This window comes from Lepidochelys kempii, chromosome 11 (assembly GCF_965140285.1).
Source record: "Lepidochelys kempii isolate rLepKem1 chromosome 11, rLepKem1.hap1, whole genome shotgun sequence".
Lineage (NCBI taxonomy): Eukaryota > Metazoa > Chordata > Testudines > Cheloniidae > Lepidochelys > Lepidochelys kempii.
In genome coordinates, this window is record NC_136390.1 from 9,066,292 (window position 1) to 9,086,115 (window position 19,824).

The 19,824-nt window shown below is 44.0% G+C and overlaps 1 protein-coding gene across 1 annotated transcript in view; it reads left to right on the forward strand.

The window, feature by feature from the left end:
- GLI2 (GLI family zinc finger 2) overlaps nt 1-7,671 on the forward strand; it is a 244,529-nt gene extending 236,858 nt beyond the window's left edge. Inside the window, exons 12-14 of the mRNA XM_073304689.2 lie at nt 570-851; nt 3,657-3,993; nt 5,246-7,671. Of these exons, the coding sequence (XP_073160790.1) occupies nt 570-851; nt 3,657-3,993; nt 5,246-7,599 (2,973 nt within the window). The 3' untranslated portion in view covers nt 7,600-7,671. The remainder of the gene's footprint in view (nt 1-569; nt 852-3,656; nt 3,994-5,245) is intronic.
- The last annotated feature ends 12,153 nt before the right edge of the window (nt 7,672-19,824 follow it).

Below are 19,824 nucleotides of genomic sequence, written 5' to 3' on the forward strand. Positions count from 1 at the left end.
ACAGATTTCAGAGTGATGGGTGCTGGAGATATACAAAAGACTAGATAGACAGAATCCAGTCTGGCTTAGTTTCTCTGGATTTTCATAGATCAGGAGGTCTCAAACTTTTTCCCAGAGTAGACACCATCTTAATGGAGAGATTGTCTTGTAGACAATCCCCTGCAATTCCAATGACTCAGACCACCTCCCCTCCCATCCACAATCATGAAACATTCCTGTGGCAGCAAATGCTTAGGTGGAAAAGTAATACTAGGAAAGTATTTTGTGAATTTTTAGCTATCTTTGAATTTTGCAGCCCAAACCAAGAAGTAAAGCCAGTATCAAGCGACTAGCCAGGTCTCTGTGGCCCACAACCAAGTGCTCCATGACCACCAGCAGAACATGGATCACAGTTTAAAAATCTGCCACAGACGCGTTGCAAGACCCTAAGAGGCAGATTCTCCATATTTTTTGCTGGCAGCATCATGTTCATTGTGTTCTGTAAGGACATGGCTTATCTTTGTCTACAAAGCATGTCCACAATATTTCAGTCTGCTTTAAAAATAACCTCAAATTTGTCATATCAACAGAAACCCTATGTCTGTAAAATCCCGGGCTGCACAAAGAGGTACACGGACCCCAGTTCCCTCAGGAAACACGTCAAGACTGTGCATGGGCCCGACGCCCATGTCACGAAGAAGCAGCGCAACGACGTTCACCCAAGGCCGCCTCCCCTCAAGGAAAATGGCGACAACGAAGCAAGTGCCAAGCAGAGTAGCAAGGTGTCAGAAGAGAGCACCGAGGCTAACAGTACCACCAGAGGCATGGAGGACTGCTTACAAGTCAAAACAATAAAGACTGAGAATTCTGTGGTAAGAGAAGCTGTTCTTTAAAAGATAAGAGTATGGTTTGTAATTTCTCGGAGAGACAGGTGAAAAATGTAAAGTTGCAGCCTTTTTCCTCCTCATGCATTTGCCATGCACCCAGAAATTTGCAGGACGATCCCAGTTTTCAATGCCCTCAACCCCAAAGTTAAAACTGCAGGACAGTTAAGAGTCCCCAGTGTATTTTGTGTTTTGTTACACAGCAACACAGAGTCCAAGGTGTGATATTTGTAACATTGCTGATACATCATGATAGGATGATGAATGAACACATCAGCCCATGCGGCCTTAATGCCATGCCATGAAGGTGAAAATGTGACAATAACATGTTGTCATAATACAATTTCTTTTGTCCCCCAAGACACTTTAAATCATGCAGTAGTCTTATTTCCTTTCCAAGCCAGTCACATGTCATTTCATTAAATCTGTGAGTTTTTGTGTATTACACAGTAGTTAGAGGAAATCAAGAGTGTTGCTGCACCACAACTCTTTCACATTTCAACATTTCTCCTTCCCTTTGCAGCGAAAAAGGCAAAATTTTTGTAAAACAAGAGGCAATAAATGGCTGAACTGAAGTCACTTTCACCTGCTAGAGTTCATTCAGTTCCCGGGTTTCTCACTGGAGTTGAGAGAATTTCACAAGCCTTGAGACTCAAAGTATACGGTTTCTTGATTTTAAGCCAGGCCAAAATGTTTTCATTTCTACCAGTCAACATGGCTTTGCACTATAAAAGAGCTAGATGCCATGCTCTTGGGTGATACTGTGATGATATAGGAGTTTAGTCCAGGAAGGAATTGACTGTTTTCACAGCCAGAATGGCTTTTATTGGCTAAATGGACAATTTCACCTTCACATGATCCTGTGTTCATTGAAAAACTCAGTGTAAGAATAACACACACACACACTTTTTTTTCTATGAAAATATTTCTCCCCTACTTTCCCTAATGGTGATTTTTCTAACAGACTGTAGATCATGTTCTTTCCATAGTTACACTCTGGGCAGCTCCATTGGTGTTAGGCACAGTGGGCAATCCTTCCTTTCTGCTATAGATACAGAACCCCTTTTACTTCACTTGGGTTGCATGGTGTAACGAGGGCAGTACCCAGCTCACTGTGCCTATCGACAACATATGTATCTCTCTGTATTTACTACTTGTTTCAATTCAAATCTCTGAAGCCCTGTGATGGAGCTAATTGATTGAAATCACTTGTAATAGTGTCTGGGGTTCCTCTTTCTGACCCAAAATTCGATCTAATCCAAAATCCACCGAGGTCTGTGAAAATTCACTGGGATTTGGATCCAGGTACATTAAGAGGTGTTAAATTAAATGTGCTGACTTCTGAATTGGTGGGGGAGGGGGGAGAAAGGGGAGAGAAATAATTCTGCTAATTTACCCTGAATTGTGTAGTCCCCTCTACACTCTTTCACTAATCTTCTCCTTTTTGTTAATGTTCTCTTTATTCTAACAACCTGTTCTTTGTTCCCACTTACCTTTCCTTACTGTACCTTCCTAAGGACAGTCGGTACTAAGGTGAGAAAATAAATTCTTTGTATTGAAATCGCTGTATAAAAATGTCATATATTCTGTACTGTGTACCGACAGCTAACCAAACCAAGTAGTGTTTAAATGCAAAGGGAGTGAGGAGGTACAGGTGGGCAGCCAGGAAGGAGCAATTGGGGGAGGGTCCAGCATCTCTTTGTCAGTGTCCCAAGAATTCCCCTTACTTAATTCCTCCCAGCATTACACCCCAGCATTGCACTCCTGGAATGTAACCTCTGTCCTTCCGATGAAAGGTAACTGGACCCTTTAAAGCCAGGCAGCCCTGCTACTTAGGCCTGGTTTTGATCAAAATAAGGCACTCGCTCTCCCGACACTCCCACCTGGTCCTGGGGCTAAGTATGTTGCCTCTGCAGCATTCCCAGGTTTTGACAATCTCTGGAGCAGGAGTTTATGACCAGGAATTGAGAACCTGGCATCTTACCTAACAATGAAGAGTGCTGTGACCAAGCAAGTTCAGACCATTCAATGTTTGTTGAAAATAAGTTGCTCAGTGTGATTTCTAATGCAAGTAAAACAAACCTTTATGGTACTTATCTACCCAATCTGTAAGTGGGAGCTTGCAAATAGCAAGCCATGTTTTTATCCATCTAGAAAGATTGTCAGCTAAACTAATTACATGTTAAGGTATTTAAAAGACAGAAATATGCTGTGCCTGAAACACTTAGGACTTGATCCTGTGTTAGATAAACTGGTGCTCATTGCAGCTGTACCTTGCATAATCTGCTAATGCACTAGCTTATCTTCATGAAGCATCAACCCTTTATCTACTGCAGCAGCAATGTTTGGTCTGTCTCTATGGGCAAAATGAAACACACCAAAGATTTTTAACCTGTGGGGTTTTATGCAAATGCTTGTGAATTTAAAAAACAAGTCCATCCAGATTTGTTAAAGTATTGCTGTTTTTAAATAAACCTGCCCACAGCATGAAACTATAATACCAGTTGGCATTAATTAGCATACTGGCCAGCAAATACTTGTCAGCAGCAAAGACTGGATATGGAAACTAAACTATACACTCCCACCTAGAAAGTGCTCCATGGCTGCAGAACAGAGCTGAGACATGGCAATGGGCAGCATGTCTGTGTATGGGGAAGGTGGTGACCACCTGTTCCCTATACCAAATGTATTGATAAATAGGAGACTTCTGTCTCCAGGCCCGCGTGCATGCGTGTTCCAAAGCTGCGTTTTCAACTGCAGAACTCAGATCTTCTATTATTTCTCCTTTCCAAGATGTGTCAGTCCAGTCCTGGTGGCCAGTCATCATGCAGCAGTGAACCATCACCACTTGGTAGCACCAACAACAATGACAGTGGAGTAGAAATGAACATGCACAGTGGGGGAAGCCTGGGAGACCTGACCGCACTGGATGACAACGCTCCTGTTGTGGACTCGACAGTCTCATCGGGCAATTCAACAGTCAGCCTTCAGCTAAGGAAACACATGACAACGATGCAGCGACTTGAACAGCTCAAGAAGGAGAAACTCAAGACGGTTAAGGATTCCTGCTCATGGGTGAGCCCAGCTCCACAAGTCAGAAACACCAAGCTGCCTCCCATACCAGGAAATGGTAAGCCATGGTCCTATGTTCTTCCTGCTGTTAGGCTCCCTCAGGCCATGTCCCATGTCTCACAGCAAAGGGTCTGCCCTAGAGCAGAATCATTTCCCTGCCTATAAACATCACTCCTCGCAGAATAAAGATGAGCTGTCTCATAAAAGGACAATGCAGGTGTGAACTCAGCTGAATAATTTTGTGTGGGATTCCCAGAGTTGCCCAAGGCCAGTTTGCACCCGCCCCCACCTTACCCCAGTGGTGGAAATTAGAGCAGCCCTGTGCTAGCAGTAACAATCCCCTATGGGCTGTTTTGCCATGTGAGGACTGCTAGAGCAGAACAGCAATCCAGCCATGCCCCCATCCCTGCCCATGACTTTGGCCTGCCCCCATATCAGGTCGGGAGCTTGGTGATGGTGGCATAGAGCCACCTATGCTAGTTTTAACTTCTATGCCAGCTAGAGATTCCTGACTAGGACAAATTTATGATCATTTTGTGCCTCTCCAGCTTATCAAAGGAAAAGTCACTGGGAAGATGATCTGCCCTTAGAGTTTACTGAATAGGAGCTTCTTGAATTGCTCTGGAAAAGATCTCAGAAGGGTACATGAATTTCTAGTACTGAGCAATCAGACCTCTGCCTCTGAATTTTTGAAACCAGTTTGAGTGACTGATCATACGACCAGGCTTGGAAACCACATGTTGTGCCTGTACTGTTTTCATTCTGCCTTATAAAAAGAAGCCCATAGGAATGTTCTCCTCATCGGTTGCAGTGGCAATGAAGCAAACACTGGAAAAGACTCTGTAGCAGTGACTCAGTTAATTTCCTGAGTACATCTCACTGTCCTCTTTCCCTGCCCTGTACTGTCCCTTTTCTCATCGGAGCATAGAGTCATAGAATATCAGGGTTGGAAGGGACCTCAGGAGGTCATCTAGTCCAACCCCCTGCTCAAACTAGGACCAATCCCCAATTTTTGCCACAGATCCCTAAATGGCCCCCTCAAGGATTGAACTCACAACCCTGGGTTTAGCAGGCCAATGCTCAAACCACTGAGCTGTCCCTCCTCCCCAGAGCTGCAGACAATGTGCTGACTCCATTACCAGTTAGTCACGTTTACATCACTCTTCTTAAGCAAACATTTGCTGGTGGGTAACACACACAGATCTGTATTTAGACCCCAAGCACAACAGTGAATGTGGTGTAGCTATTTACCCCAAAATAGCCCTCTCAGCTAACAAAACCATTTTTCTTCCCCCCCAACCTTCTTCCAGGCTCTATCCTAGAAAATATTGGTGGTTCCTCGGCTACACTGCCTAATCCTAGAATAACGGAGCTGTCTGTAAATGAGATTACGATGCTGAATCAGCTCAATGAACGCCGCGACAGTACAACAAGCACCATCAGCTCGGCCTACACTGTAAGTCGCAGATCATCAGGGATTTCCCCTTATTTCTCTAGTCGCCGCTCCAGCGAAGCTTCGCAGTTTGGGAATCGTCCCAGCAACACGAGCTCTGCCGACTCCTACGACCCGATTTCTACGGACGCGTCACGCAGATCGAGCGAAGCCAGCCAGTGTAGCGGCATACCTGGCCTTCTCAACCTCACGCCAGCTCAGCACTACAGGCTGAAAGCCAAGTATGCTGCTGCCACGGGGGGCCCTCCTCCCACACCTTTACCTAACTTGGAAAGAATGAGTCTGAAGACCAAGATCTCTCTTCTCGATGGGCCAGATCCTGCGTTGCCTTCGTTTCGCCTCCCTCCTGGGCCAAGACGCTGCAGCGATGGCAGCACGCATGGGTACGCAGCAGCCCTGTCCTTTCCCCATGACGCGTCAGGTAACAACACAAGACGCGCAAGCGATCCTGTGAGGAGACCCGCCGCAGACCCACTGTCCCTCCCGAGAGTCCATCGCTTCAACAGCACCAACAGCATGAATCCCCTCCACCCACCACATCCTGCGGACAGAAGGAACTGCAGCCTTTCAAATTACACACGCTCTGATGGCAGCCTTCCCAGGCACGTCTATTCACCTCGACCTCTGAGCATTAGTGAGAATATTGCCATGGAAGCAATGTCAGGTGAGACAGAGGGCCCCATTGGAGAAGATGACATTATGTTGCCAGATGATGTAGTGCAATATATCAAATCTCAGAACAATGGGGCAGCTGTAGAAAATGCTTCCATGGGGTACAGTAATGAAATGCAAAACTTCCAAGGCAGTGGGAAACTGCAACATCCGAACTTGTTTAGCCAGCGCAGGATGGCTGGAACTGATGCAAGCATGAACCATTTGGGTCCAGGGATGGCAGAGTGCCACATGAGCTTTGGCACTCCCTCGAACATGAGCAAAAACAACATGCCCGTCCAGTGGAATGAGGTTAGCTCAGGTACCGTTGATGTTATGTCTAACCAATCGAAGCAACAGTTTTCTCAAGGAAACTTAGCTGTTGTCCAGCAGAAGCAGAACTTTGGTCAATATCAGAACTTTAACCAGCAGCAAATGCAGATGAGTCAAAGCGGTATGAACGTGACACAGCAGAATTTTATGCAAAGAAATGTGAGCATGGATGGACAAAGGCTAAACTGTATGCAGCTGAGGCAGCAGCAGCAGATAAATCCAGGACCTAATATGAACTCTGATCTGAGCCTGCACCAAGGGTATAACCAGGCTCATCAAATGCTGAGCCCAAATGCAATCAGTGGAGATCCAAACCAGCTTTCTCCTTCTTGTATCAACATGGTAGTGAAGTCTGGATCCCACGTTCATCCTCAGCAAATGGACGTTGCAACGGATCCCTCTTTAATGGTCAACAATAATAGACTGACTCAGGTCATGCATGAACAAAGTCAGCAGAACTATTCATCTCAGACAAATCCCATGAATTTCTCCATGACTCAGGAGGTGTTTTATCAGCCCCCTTCTTTAATGACCTCAAATCAGCCAAACTTTGAGCCCCAACAGAGCATAATGGGTTCAGCTGGCCAGACCTACACTCCTGGAATGGTTCAGCCTCATCCTCCACCTGACCCTAATCCAGTAAACAGACATCGAGGGATACGCAACATTCAGCAACTAGGTTACATGAGAACTCCGCACGCTACTAATACCATGAGCCCTGGCCAGGAAACAGCAGAGGCCACTCCGAAAAGAACCAACAATATGGTGTCAATGCAGGCTCAGCAATGTGCAAACAGCACGAGGGAAAACAATATGATGTACTATTATGGTCAAATCCACATGTATGAACAAAATGGAAACTTTGATAACCATGTGGACTGTGGAGTGGGACAGCAGCAGTGTGCCTTGAATATCAAGCCAGCTGCCATGCCTTCTCCCGGAGCTAACCAGGTGTCAAGCACAGTGGACTCACAGGGTCTGGAGCCTGCTCAGATAGATTTTGATGCCATCATGGATGATGGAGACCATTCAAGCCTGATGTCAGGAACCCTCAGCCCTAGCATTCTGCAGAATCTCTCCCAGAACTCCTCTCGCCTTACAACTCCACGGAACTCTCTGACACTGCCGTCCATACCAGCTGGAATAAGCAACATGGCGATAGGCGACATGAGCTCCATGCTAACCACCCTGGCAGAAGAGAGTAAATTTCTTAACATGATGTCCTAATGATAAAGCCCCATGGTTTGTCCCAGGGACTTTACACAAAGCAGTTTTATGAATGTGCTTTTTAAAAATAATCCGTTTCTATAGAGTAGCATTTTTGACAAGTATTAAATACATTAAAAGGATTCAAAGTAAAAAATGTCTCTGCACAGACTTGTATAAACTATCTAAAAGCAGTTTAGCACCAAAAGAGTGCAACCTCAAGTATTATTTTTTGGCTTGGTTTTTCAAGGGTCTGAGCAACGCCACCACCAAATGAGAATATTGCATAAGAATGGTTAAAAATGAAATCTTTTCCTCCATGTTTGCCACCTCCCTGGGTTTTCTTTTAGTTATGTCTGCAAAAAGAAAAGACCATTTCTCAGTGCATGCCAGAAACAAACGGAGGGGTGTCTTTTTGAGCTGAATAAAAGCCATACTGCATATTCTGCTCCAGTGAGAGAAGCATTTAGTTACATCTCCCAAAAAGTCCACTCCCAGCAGTATCATTTTGAACAGTTCTTTGTTCCTTGCGACTTCGTAGAAAAGCATCAGTTCCCAACAGCGTCTCAAAAAAGTGCCTTACTATGCTTTAGTGTTAAGTAGTCAAGGCGTCTCTTCCACTGAAATCAAATATAGTGTATATAAAATCAAGAGAAATTTATAAAGCATAGCAGTGTTTCGGAAAAACATCAGAAAGATACATTGATGGGACACATGAAAGATTAATGCCCCCTTTTGTCAGATGTGTTTACAATATGGTTTATATCATGGGTAGAATGTAGCAGAGGCCTGAAAATACCATTCGTTTGAAAGCATCTCTAATGGCAGGAAGGCCCCAATCCTGCAAAGGTTTATGCATGTGCTTAACTTTATGCCCTGTCAGTAGTGACTTCAGTAGAATAGTGACTTTCGTCTGAGGCCTTAAACAATTTGTGTAAATCAGGGGGTTATACAGGAATTAATTCAGGGAAGCCTATGGTCTGTGTTGTACAGGGAGTTGGACTAGATGATCACAGTGGTCCCTTCTGGTCTTAAACGCTGTGAATCTATGAAAATCGCTAATGGGGCTTCACAACAGCTCAGCTCTAATTTTTCCTCATCAGGGTGATGGGGGGGCATATAATTACTTAGCTAGCTTGCGACTTGTCTACACAAACAGTTAGGTCACGGCAAGCTGAGGTGTGACTCTACCCCGCACTAGCCTGCCTCAGACTAACTATCCATGTGGATCTTGCTGATGCACATTAACAGTTCTTCGTGCACTTTGATCTGGTCCTCTTTGAAACGGGACTAGATCCAAGCGCACCGACGAACAGTTAACGCATATCAGCAGAGCCTACCTCGCAAGCTAGTGCAGGCTTGATTCACACCCCAACTTGCCACAAACTAAATGTTCATTAGTCATTAAGACAAGCCCTTAGTCAAATGTCTGGGATTTGTAGTGGGCTATCAGAGCTGTGGGTGAAAGCCTCTCTGAAAATTACCCGTTGGGGTGAATAGGAGGAATCTAACCACAAGAAAATCCTCCACAAAATATAAGCTGGCTAACAGTTTTTGCAATTTTAGGGCCTGATCCTGAAGTTAGTGGAAAGACTCCTCAATGTATTATTTATTCCTGTTGGTAGACAAAAGGGTAAACACAGTGAAAACAGACCTCACTGAAATTTACCACATCTCAAAAAGACAATTCTTTTCTTCCTAGTATTATAGTGTTAAGTATGTCAAGGGGAAGGGTACACATGTGAAATTCCCTCCTGATTCCAGACACCCTGTGTGCTGAACTTTAAAAAACTAAACCAAATGTGCATGATATCGCGTCAGCAGGGCTCTGTCCTTTCCTGCTCAATTGATGGCCAACTCTTTACTGAATGTGGCTCAGTTCCACCTGCAAACTGCAGCTCCCATTGGGTGCTTTTTAAAGGTGCTAACGTTGGCTTTCTACAATCACTGCTCTCCTTTTGCACTCACCAGTGCCACACAAACTGCACTGATGCTAGCATGGCTTGTGGCCGTTGCACGAACGCCAGTCATTATTCCTGCCCCAAAAGTTGTGATGCCAAATACCCCAGAAGACCACACATAAACAGAATATACATTTACCATCGGACCAGAGTGCAAAAGCCTTCCTAGTGTTGGGCAGTACCCTACTCCACGTATTGTCCTATTAATTCCAGTGGCACTGCGTGGAGAGTTAGGGGTGAGTGAACATAGCAGAACCTGGCCCACCCTAATTCTTAAATAAAAAGCTTGGGTAAACAAAGCATGATGGGCTTGATCCTGCCTTCCTCACATATCCTAAAACCCTTCTGATGTCACTGGGACTCCTGGCTGTGCTAGGAAAGCAAGATCAGGCAGGGCAGCTGTTTGCACTTGTGCCTAACCTAGGAAGATGAATTTAAAATGATTGGGCTTTTTGAGTTCATGGTACAGACTGACCTGCAGTTACCTCACCCTTGCATTTGAGGAAAGAGGGCAGGGCACAATTTAGGACTCTAAGCCATACTGGGCATATGGAGTCACACTTTGGGCCTCCCAAATGCTGCAACTGATCAGGCCCTTGTGTCTCCATTGGCTGTTGAGCTGATTTATTCAGTGGATGCATATGAGAGTGCTTGTTAGTGAGCCCCACTTCAGGCAACACGTGTAACAAGAAAAGATCAAACCCCAAAGCGAAACCATATCTCCAATTTGTCAAGATTCCTATAATTGTTCAGAGGTGGTCTTCCTTCATTTACTAAAATAGCATTGTTATAACCATTCCAGCTCTGTATATAGTATGTATAGAAGACATCATTACTAAAAGCACTGTAGGTGAATTGTTCTGTCAAATTTATATCTTATGGACATTTTTAGCTGTTTTCTACATCATAAAAATGGAGGTAACATGCTGAACCTGTATATAAGCCTTTTGTACATTAAAAAGTAATTTTTTTCATAATTTATTTTGTTTCGTTGTTACTGTATTGTGGTAGCACTCAGAGGCCCATGCACGTTCAGGGCCTGCTTGTGCTAGGTGCTGTTCACAGATAAAAAGATGGTTCCTGACTTGAGGCGCTTACAATCCAAGTACAGGCTACAGAAGGATACAACAAATTGATGAAGTGTGTGCTAGGTAACGGACGCATTTGGGCAGTGTGATAAGCAGCAGTCACAGCACACCAGCTGCCTAGCCATTATTAAGAGACAAGGTGGGTGAGGTAATATCTTTTATTGAATCACCTTCTGTTGGTGAGAGACACAAGAAGAGCTCTGTGTAAGCTCGAAAACTTGCCTCTCTCACCAACAGGAGTTGCTCTAATAAAATATATTACCTCCCACACCTTCTGTCTCTAATAGCCTGGGACCGACACATTACAACAACACTGCATATAATCATTGCTGAGTTTTTTGTAGGCATCACGGAAAAGGTGAGTTTTAAGGAGAACAAGGTAGTGGCTTTTGGGGGTTTTACAGGAAGCTCCTGCCACACCTGGGCAGTTAGCTCCTGCCACGCAATGGGCAGTTAAGGCTGGCATTGTTGGCAGAGCAGAGATGGGGGTTGATGGCTCAATAGCATACAAGGGATGAAAGGTAGTGCAGGGCTAAGCTATGATGGGCCTTACAAATGAATACCAGTTGTTTTCTGTTTGGTGCAGTGAAGGGGAAGCCAGTCTGTTTGTTTCCTATTTGACAGTAGCTGGTGACTTGCCAAGCAGTGACCGACTGGTCGGGATCAAAATTAAGCCTGGTGTGCCTCCCATTGAAGTGAACAGAGAGATTCCGACTGACTTCAATGAGAGTTGGATCAACCACTTGAGAGATTGCTTTTTGCCTTGGCTCTCTGTCATTGGCCAAAAATATATTTAAATTGTGAATATGAGCTAATGTTTTGAAGGGGTCCCGGTGCAAATGTAGTAATGTATCGCTCTTTATGGGAATTCTTTATAAACTGTCAGCTTAAGTTGCAATGAAGACTTTAAAATATATAACACCAGCAATAAGCCAAACTAGTCAGATCTGCCATACATTTTGGCACAATCGAAACCTAAAGGAGACCCAAACAGAATCCTGCTCCTTCTCTCTTTGGAATCAATGGCAAAACTCCCATTCATTTCAACAGCAGCAGGGTCTGACCCTAAGCAAGCACAAATACTGCAATATCCTTTCAATCCAAAGCAGAGGTGTAAGAAGAAACTACACAGCAGTATAGCCTCCCTCTCTGTGCAGTCCCTGTGCCAAGGCATTGTGTTATTCTCAGTACTAAGAGATGAAAATGGCCATGGACTAGGATCTGCTCCAAAGCCTTGATAAGTCTTTACATTTACCCTTGGCCCTTAGTAAACATGGGTGAAATGCAAACAAAAAACGACATCAAGCCTTTTGATGTTTTGTTGTGAACATTCTGTGGGATTTGAACCAATCACCTTAAGGCAAAAAGGTAGACTAGCCCATTATTATCCTGCTAGCCTCAAAATCCATCGGGTAGATATCACAATATTCTGTGTGACTCAAGAATTACAAAAATCACGAAGGAATGTCTTTTGTTATTATTGGAGATAAATTATTCAGACTTATTTTTCCTCCGTCTCTGAATTAGGGCCTGATCCATTGTCCCCTGAAGTCAATCAGAGTTTTTTCTGTTGACTTCAGTGGCTTCTGAGTCAGGGTCTAAGTTCTTACTTAGTTACAGCTAGAAATGGAGTCAAGATTCTAAAATGGGATCCGAATCCAGATATAAAGTTGCCTCCAAATCAGGGGCATTCAGATGCAGAATTTGATGGGAACCCATCTCTGCTTATATTATAAACTCTATGTTTCTCTCCTCTAGGGCTTGCACTTCCCAAGGCTCCCTCTTATGAATTGTAACCACTTGCACTTTTTTTATTGCTTGCACATCCTGGAATGTACAGCACAGTGGGTGTTTGTGTTTCTCAAAAGGCTCCTTGTGCAGAACTGTAAACACAGAAATGGTGATAATCCTTTCACAACAACGAAAATCCATTAATTAACCATGGCCTTGGGCATAGCTGAATCAGGAGCTTTAGAGTCAATATTAAAATAAATGTGAACGCTTCCTTTCATATTTAAGAATTTCTCTTTGTAATCAGTTTCCTTCTGAACTAAAATAAAGTATCTCTTTGGGCCAAATTCTACCACCCTTAACTGAGTGATACCTTACTTCATATTGAAATCAATGGGACCGTATGAGGAGTAAGGCCTTCACGATCCTTTAAAATGGAGCTAATATATAATGTTTTCCTTGGGGGGAGGAAAGAGACCATAAAAGCTACTGTTGCTGGATTTTGTTGCACTCCTACTAAGTACAGAGTCATTCCAATGGCCTCTTTATTGCAATAGTCTCAGTAGGGATGACATAGAAGCTCTTGTTCTTTATGAGCAGTTGGATCTACTTGGAAGAGCATATGTGTTGTAAATAAATGGTGTGTTTTATATTACTGGAAGGACAATTTATGACCAACCAAGGCCTCTTGCAGACAGCTCTTTAACTTGTCAGTAAAATGACCTAACACTTAAGAAATTTAGAAGCCACAAAACATCCCTATATTACAGCCAATGCATTTATTTCCCCTCCCCCACACCCCATGATTTATGTTTCATGTAAAACTGTAAATGGCTACTTTAAATACGTGCGCTATAAAAAAATTTTTAAAAACCCTCAACGTAAAGCTTTTACACACGCTGGTGGTTTTTTGGCTACTGTTGCCTCCTGCAGTTGCACCAGCATCTGTGACCCACGGGCTAGAGTTTCACCTGCGAATGCAGAGGCTTCGCTGACTCACTGACTCCTATTAATGATTAAGGGAGTTGCTGAGCTACATTGCTACATGGGTTGCTAGAAATTTACCCTATTTATTGCTGGTTTATGGAAACACTTCGCTTATTACCCCAAGGGCTGACCGGTGGTTTGTTTTTTTCGGCGGAAGCTATCTTGCACTCTGCCAGCTCAGACTGGTCTTTACATTGTTGAACACCTTCCTGCACTACTTCTAGTATTATTATTTGTATTGTCATGATCATGGATGAGAACCCCATTGTGCTAGGTGCTGTACAAACACCAAACAAAAAGACTGCCCCTGCCCCAAAGAGTTTACAATCTAAGTAGCAGAATATATATCTTATATGCCTTCTATAGCCTTCATCAAGAAGGATCTCAAATCACTTTACAGGTATAGAAATCCTCTCACCCTATACTTGGAAACCAGAGTGTGGCAGCAACCATGCCCCCCCCCCATCCCATTCTGGGGGAATGAAGAATAACTTTCCACAATGAGACCAGAGAGGGGACTGTAGGTAGGCAGAATTGCATTATTCGAGTCAGAATTTGGGCAGAGCATCAAGCTTAATGCCGCCTTTTGGTGACATTGTCAAATAAATGCAAAAATTCATGGTAAAGGCTTTGCCTCGTGTGATTTAGTGCCCTCCCCCAAAGAAAATAAAGAAATTGATCACTGTGAAATTTCAGGGTATTTGAGAAATCATTTTCCATGAAGCAAGCAAAAATGTGAAAGGTAACTTGTGAATTTTGAGAAACCTATGAGAGCAGGATAAACCAAAAGCCACAAGGGTCTACTGGATTATGCACAGGATTAGGAGCCATGGCTCCTGAATTCTAGTTCCACTTCATCCACTTTGCATTACACATACACAGCACTTTGAAAACACTGTTTAGAAGGTAGCTTTAGAGCCGGTCTAACGTCTACAAATTCTGATTTGAAAATGTTTTTGTGAATAAAAGTGCCAGTTTTGGTTGGTTATGTTTCATGGGGTCACATGATTGATTATTCAGATGACTACCCCCTATTCAGGCAAATACCCATGAATCCCAAAAATTTTGAGAGTTTTAATACAAAATTCATACTGCCTCTTTGAAGGGTTTCTGTCATCAAATCAGGGAGCAAAAGCAATAGCATGTGACTTTGATGGCCAATCAGACAGAAAAATAACAAATAATTGAAGTGAACCGTTTTTGAATCATCTGGCAAGACCATTGGGTGGACGAGTAAGAACAATAAATACAACGTTGGATTGGCTCACAAATGATTTGGGGCAGGGCACCTGGGGCAGGGATGGTGTCCATAGCCTCTGTTTGCCAGAAGCTGGGAATGGACGACAGGGGATGGATCACTTGATCATTACCTGTTCTGTTCATTCCTTCAGGGGCACCTGGCATTGGCCACTGTGGGAAGACAGAATACTGGGCTAGATGGACCTTTGGTCTGACCCAGTATGGCTGTTGTTCTGTTCTTATGGTCTTATGATTTGCTAACAGAAACAGACTAACTTTCTAGCTAATATTACTCTCTGTAGCAACAGTTTGATGCTTAGTAGCATTACTACTCCACTGCGTGATGCTCAGAGAAGTTATCTGGTCTGTCCAGTTATGCAGCTAACTGGAATCAGGACCCAGGTGTCTTGATAGACCCAATGTCATATGCCTAAAACACTCAACCAAAATGCCTCCAATGCAAATCATTTAATCTTTGTGCCACACCTCCATAATGATGTCTAACAAAAGAGAACTCCATGCCCATAAAGAATTTAACATCACCACAGACATATGCAGGGAAAGTGGTAATTATCATCCTGTATCAGAGGGGTAGCCGTGTTAGTCTGTATCCACAAAAACAAAGAGGAGTCTGGTGGCAACTTAAAGACTAACAAATTTATTTGGGCATAAGCGTTCATGGGTAAAAAACCCACTTCTTCAGATGCATGAAGTGAAAATTACAGATGCAGGCATTATTATACTGACACACAAAGAGAAGGGAGTTACCTTACAATTGGAGAACCAGGGTTGACAGGGCCAATTCAATCAGGGTGGATGTGGTCCACTCCCAATAATTGATGAGGAGGTGTCAATACCAAGAGAGGGAAAGTTGCTTTTGTAGTGAGCCAGCCACTCCCAGTCCCTATTCAAGCCCAAATTAATGGTGTTAAATTTGCAAATGAATTGTAGCTCTGCAGTTTCTCTTTGAAGTCTGTTTTTGAAGTTTTTTTGTTGAAGGATGGCTACTTTTAAATCTGTTATTGAATGTCCAGGGAGATTGAAGTGTTCTCCTACTGGCTTTTGTATGTTACCATTCCTAATGTCTGATTTGTGTCCATTTATTCTTTTATGTAGGAACTGTCTGGTTTGGCCAATGTACATGGCAGAGGGGCATTGCTGGCACATGATGGCATATATCACCGTAGTAGATGTGCAGGTCAATGAGCCCCTGATGGTGTGACTCATGTGGTTGGGTCCTATGATGGTGTCGGTAGAGTAGCGGGGACAGTGTAGGCAATGGGGTTTGTTACAGGGATTGGTTCCTGAGTTAGTGTTTCTGTGGTATGGTATGTAGTTGCTGGTGAGTATTTGCTTCAGGTTGGGGGGCTGTCTGTAAGCGAGGGCTGGCCTGTCTCCCAAGGTCTGTGAGAGTGAGGGATTGTTTTCCAGGATAGGTTGTAGATCATTGATGATGTGCTGGAGAGGTTTTAGCTGGGGGCTGTACGTGATGACCAGTGGCGTTCTGTTATTTTCCTTGTCGGGCCTGTCCTCTAGCAGGTGACTTCTGGGTACTCATCTCACTCTGTCAGTCTGTTTCCTCACTTCTCCAGGTGGGTACTGTAGTTTTAAGAATGCTTGATAAAGATCTTTTAGGTGTTTGTCTCTGTCTGAGGGATTGGAGCAAATTAGGTTGTATTTTAGGGCTTGGCTGTCGACAATGGATTGTGTGATGTGTCCTGGATGAAAGCTGGAGGCATGTAGGTAGGAATACCGGTCAGTAGGTTTCCAGTATAGGGTGGTGTTTATGTGACCATCGCTTATTTGCACTGTAGTGTCTGGTAAGTGGATCTCATGTGTGGACTGGTCCAGGCTGAGGTTGATGGTGGGTTGGAAATTGTTGAAATGCAGGTGGAATTTTTCCAGGGCCTCCTTCCCGTGCGTCCATACGATGAAGATGTCATCAATGTAGCACAAGTAGAGTAGAGGCTTTAGGGGATGAGAGCTGAGGAAGTGTTGTGCTAAATCAGCCATAAAAATGTTGGCATACTGTGGGGCCATGCGGGTACCCATAGCAGTGCTGCTGACTTGAAGGTATAAGTTGCCCCTAAATCTGAAATAGTTGTAGGTGAGGACAAAGTCACAAAGCTCAGCCACCAGGTGTGCCGTGGCCTCATCAGGAATAGTGTTCCTGACAGCTTGTAGCCCACCCTCATGTGGAATATTGGTGTAAAAAGCTTCTACATCCATGGTGGCCAGGATGGTGTTTTCAGGAAGATCACTGATGGATTGTAGTTTTCTCAGGAAGTCAATGGTGTCTTGAAGATAGCTTGGAGTGCCGGTAGTGTAAGGTCTGAGGAGAGAGTCCAAATAATCAGATAATCCTGCTATAAGAGTGCCAATGCCTGAGATGATGGGGGATCCAGGGTTCCCAGGTTTATGGATCTTGGGTAGCAGATAGAATACCCCTGGTCAGGGGTCTAGGGGTATGTCCATGTAGATTTGTTCCTGTGCCAAAACAGGGAGTTTCTTGAGCAGATGGTGTCATTGCTTTTGGTACTCCTCAGTGGGATTGGAGGATAGTGGCCTGTAGAATGTGGTGTTGGAGAGTTGCTTGGCAGCCTCCTGTTCATAATCTGACCTGTTCATTATGACTACTGCACCTCCTTTGTCAGCCCCTTTGATTATAATGTCAGAGTTGTTTCTGAGGCTGTGGATGGCATTGCGTTCTGTACGGCTGAGGTTATGGGGCAAGTGATGCTGTTTATTCACAATTTCAGCCTGTGCACGTCTGTGGAAGCACTCTATGTAGAAGTCCAGTCTGTCATTTTGACCGTCAGGAGGAGTCCACACAGAATTCTTCTTCTTGTAGTGTTGGCATGTTCAGTGGCATGTAGAAAATATTCCTTGAGTTGGAGATGGTGAAAGTAGGCTTCTAGATCACCGCAGAATTGTATCATGTTTGTGGAGGTGGTGGGGCAGAAGGAGAGTCCCTGAGATAGGACAGACTCTTCCGCCGGGCTGTGTGTGTGGTAGGATAGATTAACAATAGATTAACAATTGTGGGGTGGGTTAAGGGTACCACTGTTGTAGCCCCCTGTGGCATGCAGGAGTTTAGATAGTTTACTGTCCTTTTTCCTCGGTAGAGAAGTGAAGTGTGCGTTGTAAGTAGCTTGTCTCATTTTTGTAAAGTCCAGCCACATGGAAGTTTGTATGGAAGGTTGGTTTTGTATGAGAGTCTCCAGTTTTGAGAGCTCATTCTCGATCTTCTCCTGTCTGCTGTACAGGATGCTGATCAGGTGGTTCCTCAGTTTCTTTGAGAGTGTGTGGCACAGTCTCTCACCATAGTCAGTGCAGTATGTCGATTGCAATGGATTTCTTATCTTCAGTCCATTTGGTATGATGTCCACCTGTTTGCACTTGGAGAGGAAGATAATGTCTGTCTGTATCTGTGTGAGGTTTTTGATGAGGTTGATGGATTTCCACTTTTTTTTTTCATTATCATCATGAGATCTTAATGACTGGCCAAGGGCCTTGGTGTTCCATTTGATCCAAAAGACTGCCCCTCTAACTGCCCAGCACCTGATCCTGTTTCAGTCTTAAGGGTATGTTACGACCAAGGGTCAGCAATGATGCTGCAGTAGTGTAGACACTTCCTACATTGACTGAAGGGATTTTGCCATCAGTGTAAGTAATTCACCTCTCCGAGAGGTGGTTAGCTAGGTTGCCAAAAATACTTTTGGCTACCTAGCTGTATATACAGTGCAGGTTAGGTGAACCTAATAAAATTGCACTGCATGCAAAATTTTTCATTGCCTTGAGCAATATAGCTAAATCCACCTAAATTTTAGGGATAATCTAAGCTTAATTTGTTTGGGAGTGGGCCACCTAATAATGATGAAAACCACTTGCCAGAGATCCATGGATTTCCTTGAGGCTGGGGGTCACCCATCCAAACGTTGAGAAGGCCTCACCCTGCTTTACAGCTGGTCAGGAAACAATTTTTTTGTCTGCATGGGGAGGGGGGGTGAGTTTGCAATGAAATCTGGAAAAAATTTGATGAAAAAGGAAATTTTGGAGTGAAAATTGCCAGTTAGTGGGGGGAACGTTCCATCAATAAAATGTTTCAAAGGAAAAGTTTCAAAGGCGCTACGCTGCTTCCATATTGAGAGATCTGATGAAACCAGAGTCCAGGCTGCTGTGGAAAGGGAATTCCTTCCAGCAATGGAGTCAAACTTCTGGCCAGCAGACCACTTCTGAAAGTGTGGACCTTATTAAAGTACCTAAATAGGACCTAAGATTCCCTTGAAAAACTGGCCCCATGCAAACAAAAACAAATCTGTCTAAAGACACCAGTGCTCTGATGCACTAACAAATATTAGTCTAAAGTGTTTCTACATTAGATATTGCCCAGGAAGAGCCTCGGACTTAACTGTGACCTCCCAGGAGGCCTCAAAGAAGCAAAACTAGCTACCTAGAAAGGAACTTACTGATAAAATGTATCAGTAAGTTTTTGCATCAACAATGATGAAAGGTCTAGAAAACATGACCTATGAGGAAAGATTGAAAAACATTGGGTTTGTTTAGTCTGGAGAATAGAAGACTGAGGTGAGGCATGATAACAGTTTTCAAGTATATAAAAGGTTGTTACAAGAAGGAGAGTGAAACATTGTTCTCGTTAACCTTTGAGGATAGGACAAGAAGCAATAGGCTTAAATTTCAGCCAGGGAGATTTAGGTTAGACATTAGGAAAAACGTCCTAACTGTCAGGGTAGCTAAGGACTGGAACAAATTGCCTAGGGAGGTTGTGGAGGTTTTTAAGACCAGGTTAGACAAACACTTGTTACGAATAGATGAGTTATTACATAGTCCTGCCATGAGTGCAGGGGACTGGACTAGCTGAGCTCTCAAGGTCCCTTCCAGTCCCACACTTCTATGATTTGATTCCCTGTCGTTTGGCATTTGTCAAAGTGTTGATGTGAAAGAGTTGCCACAGCTTTATGTGAGGGATCATGGGCTTCTAATGCAGGCCCTGGTTGCCCTGGCAGTGCTGACCCAAACCATAAGAACATAAGAATGGCCCACTGGGTCAGACCAAGGGTCCATCTAGCCCAGTATCCTGTCTTCCAACAGTTGCCCGTGCCAGGTACCCCAAAGGGAATGAACAGAACAGGTAATCATCAAGTAATCCATCCCCTGTTGCTCATTCCCAGCTTCTGGCAAACAGAGGCTAGGGACACCATCCCTGCCCATCCTGGCTA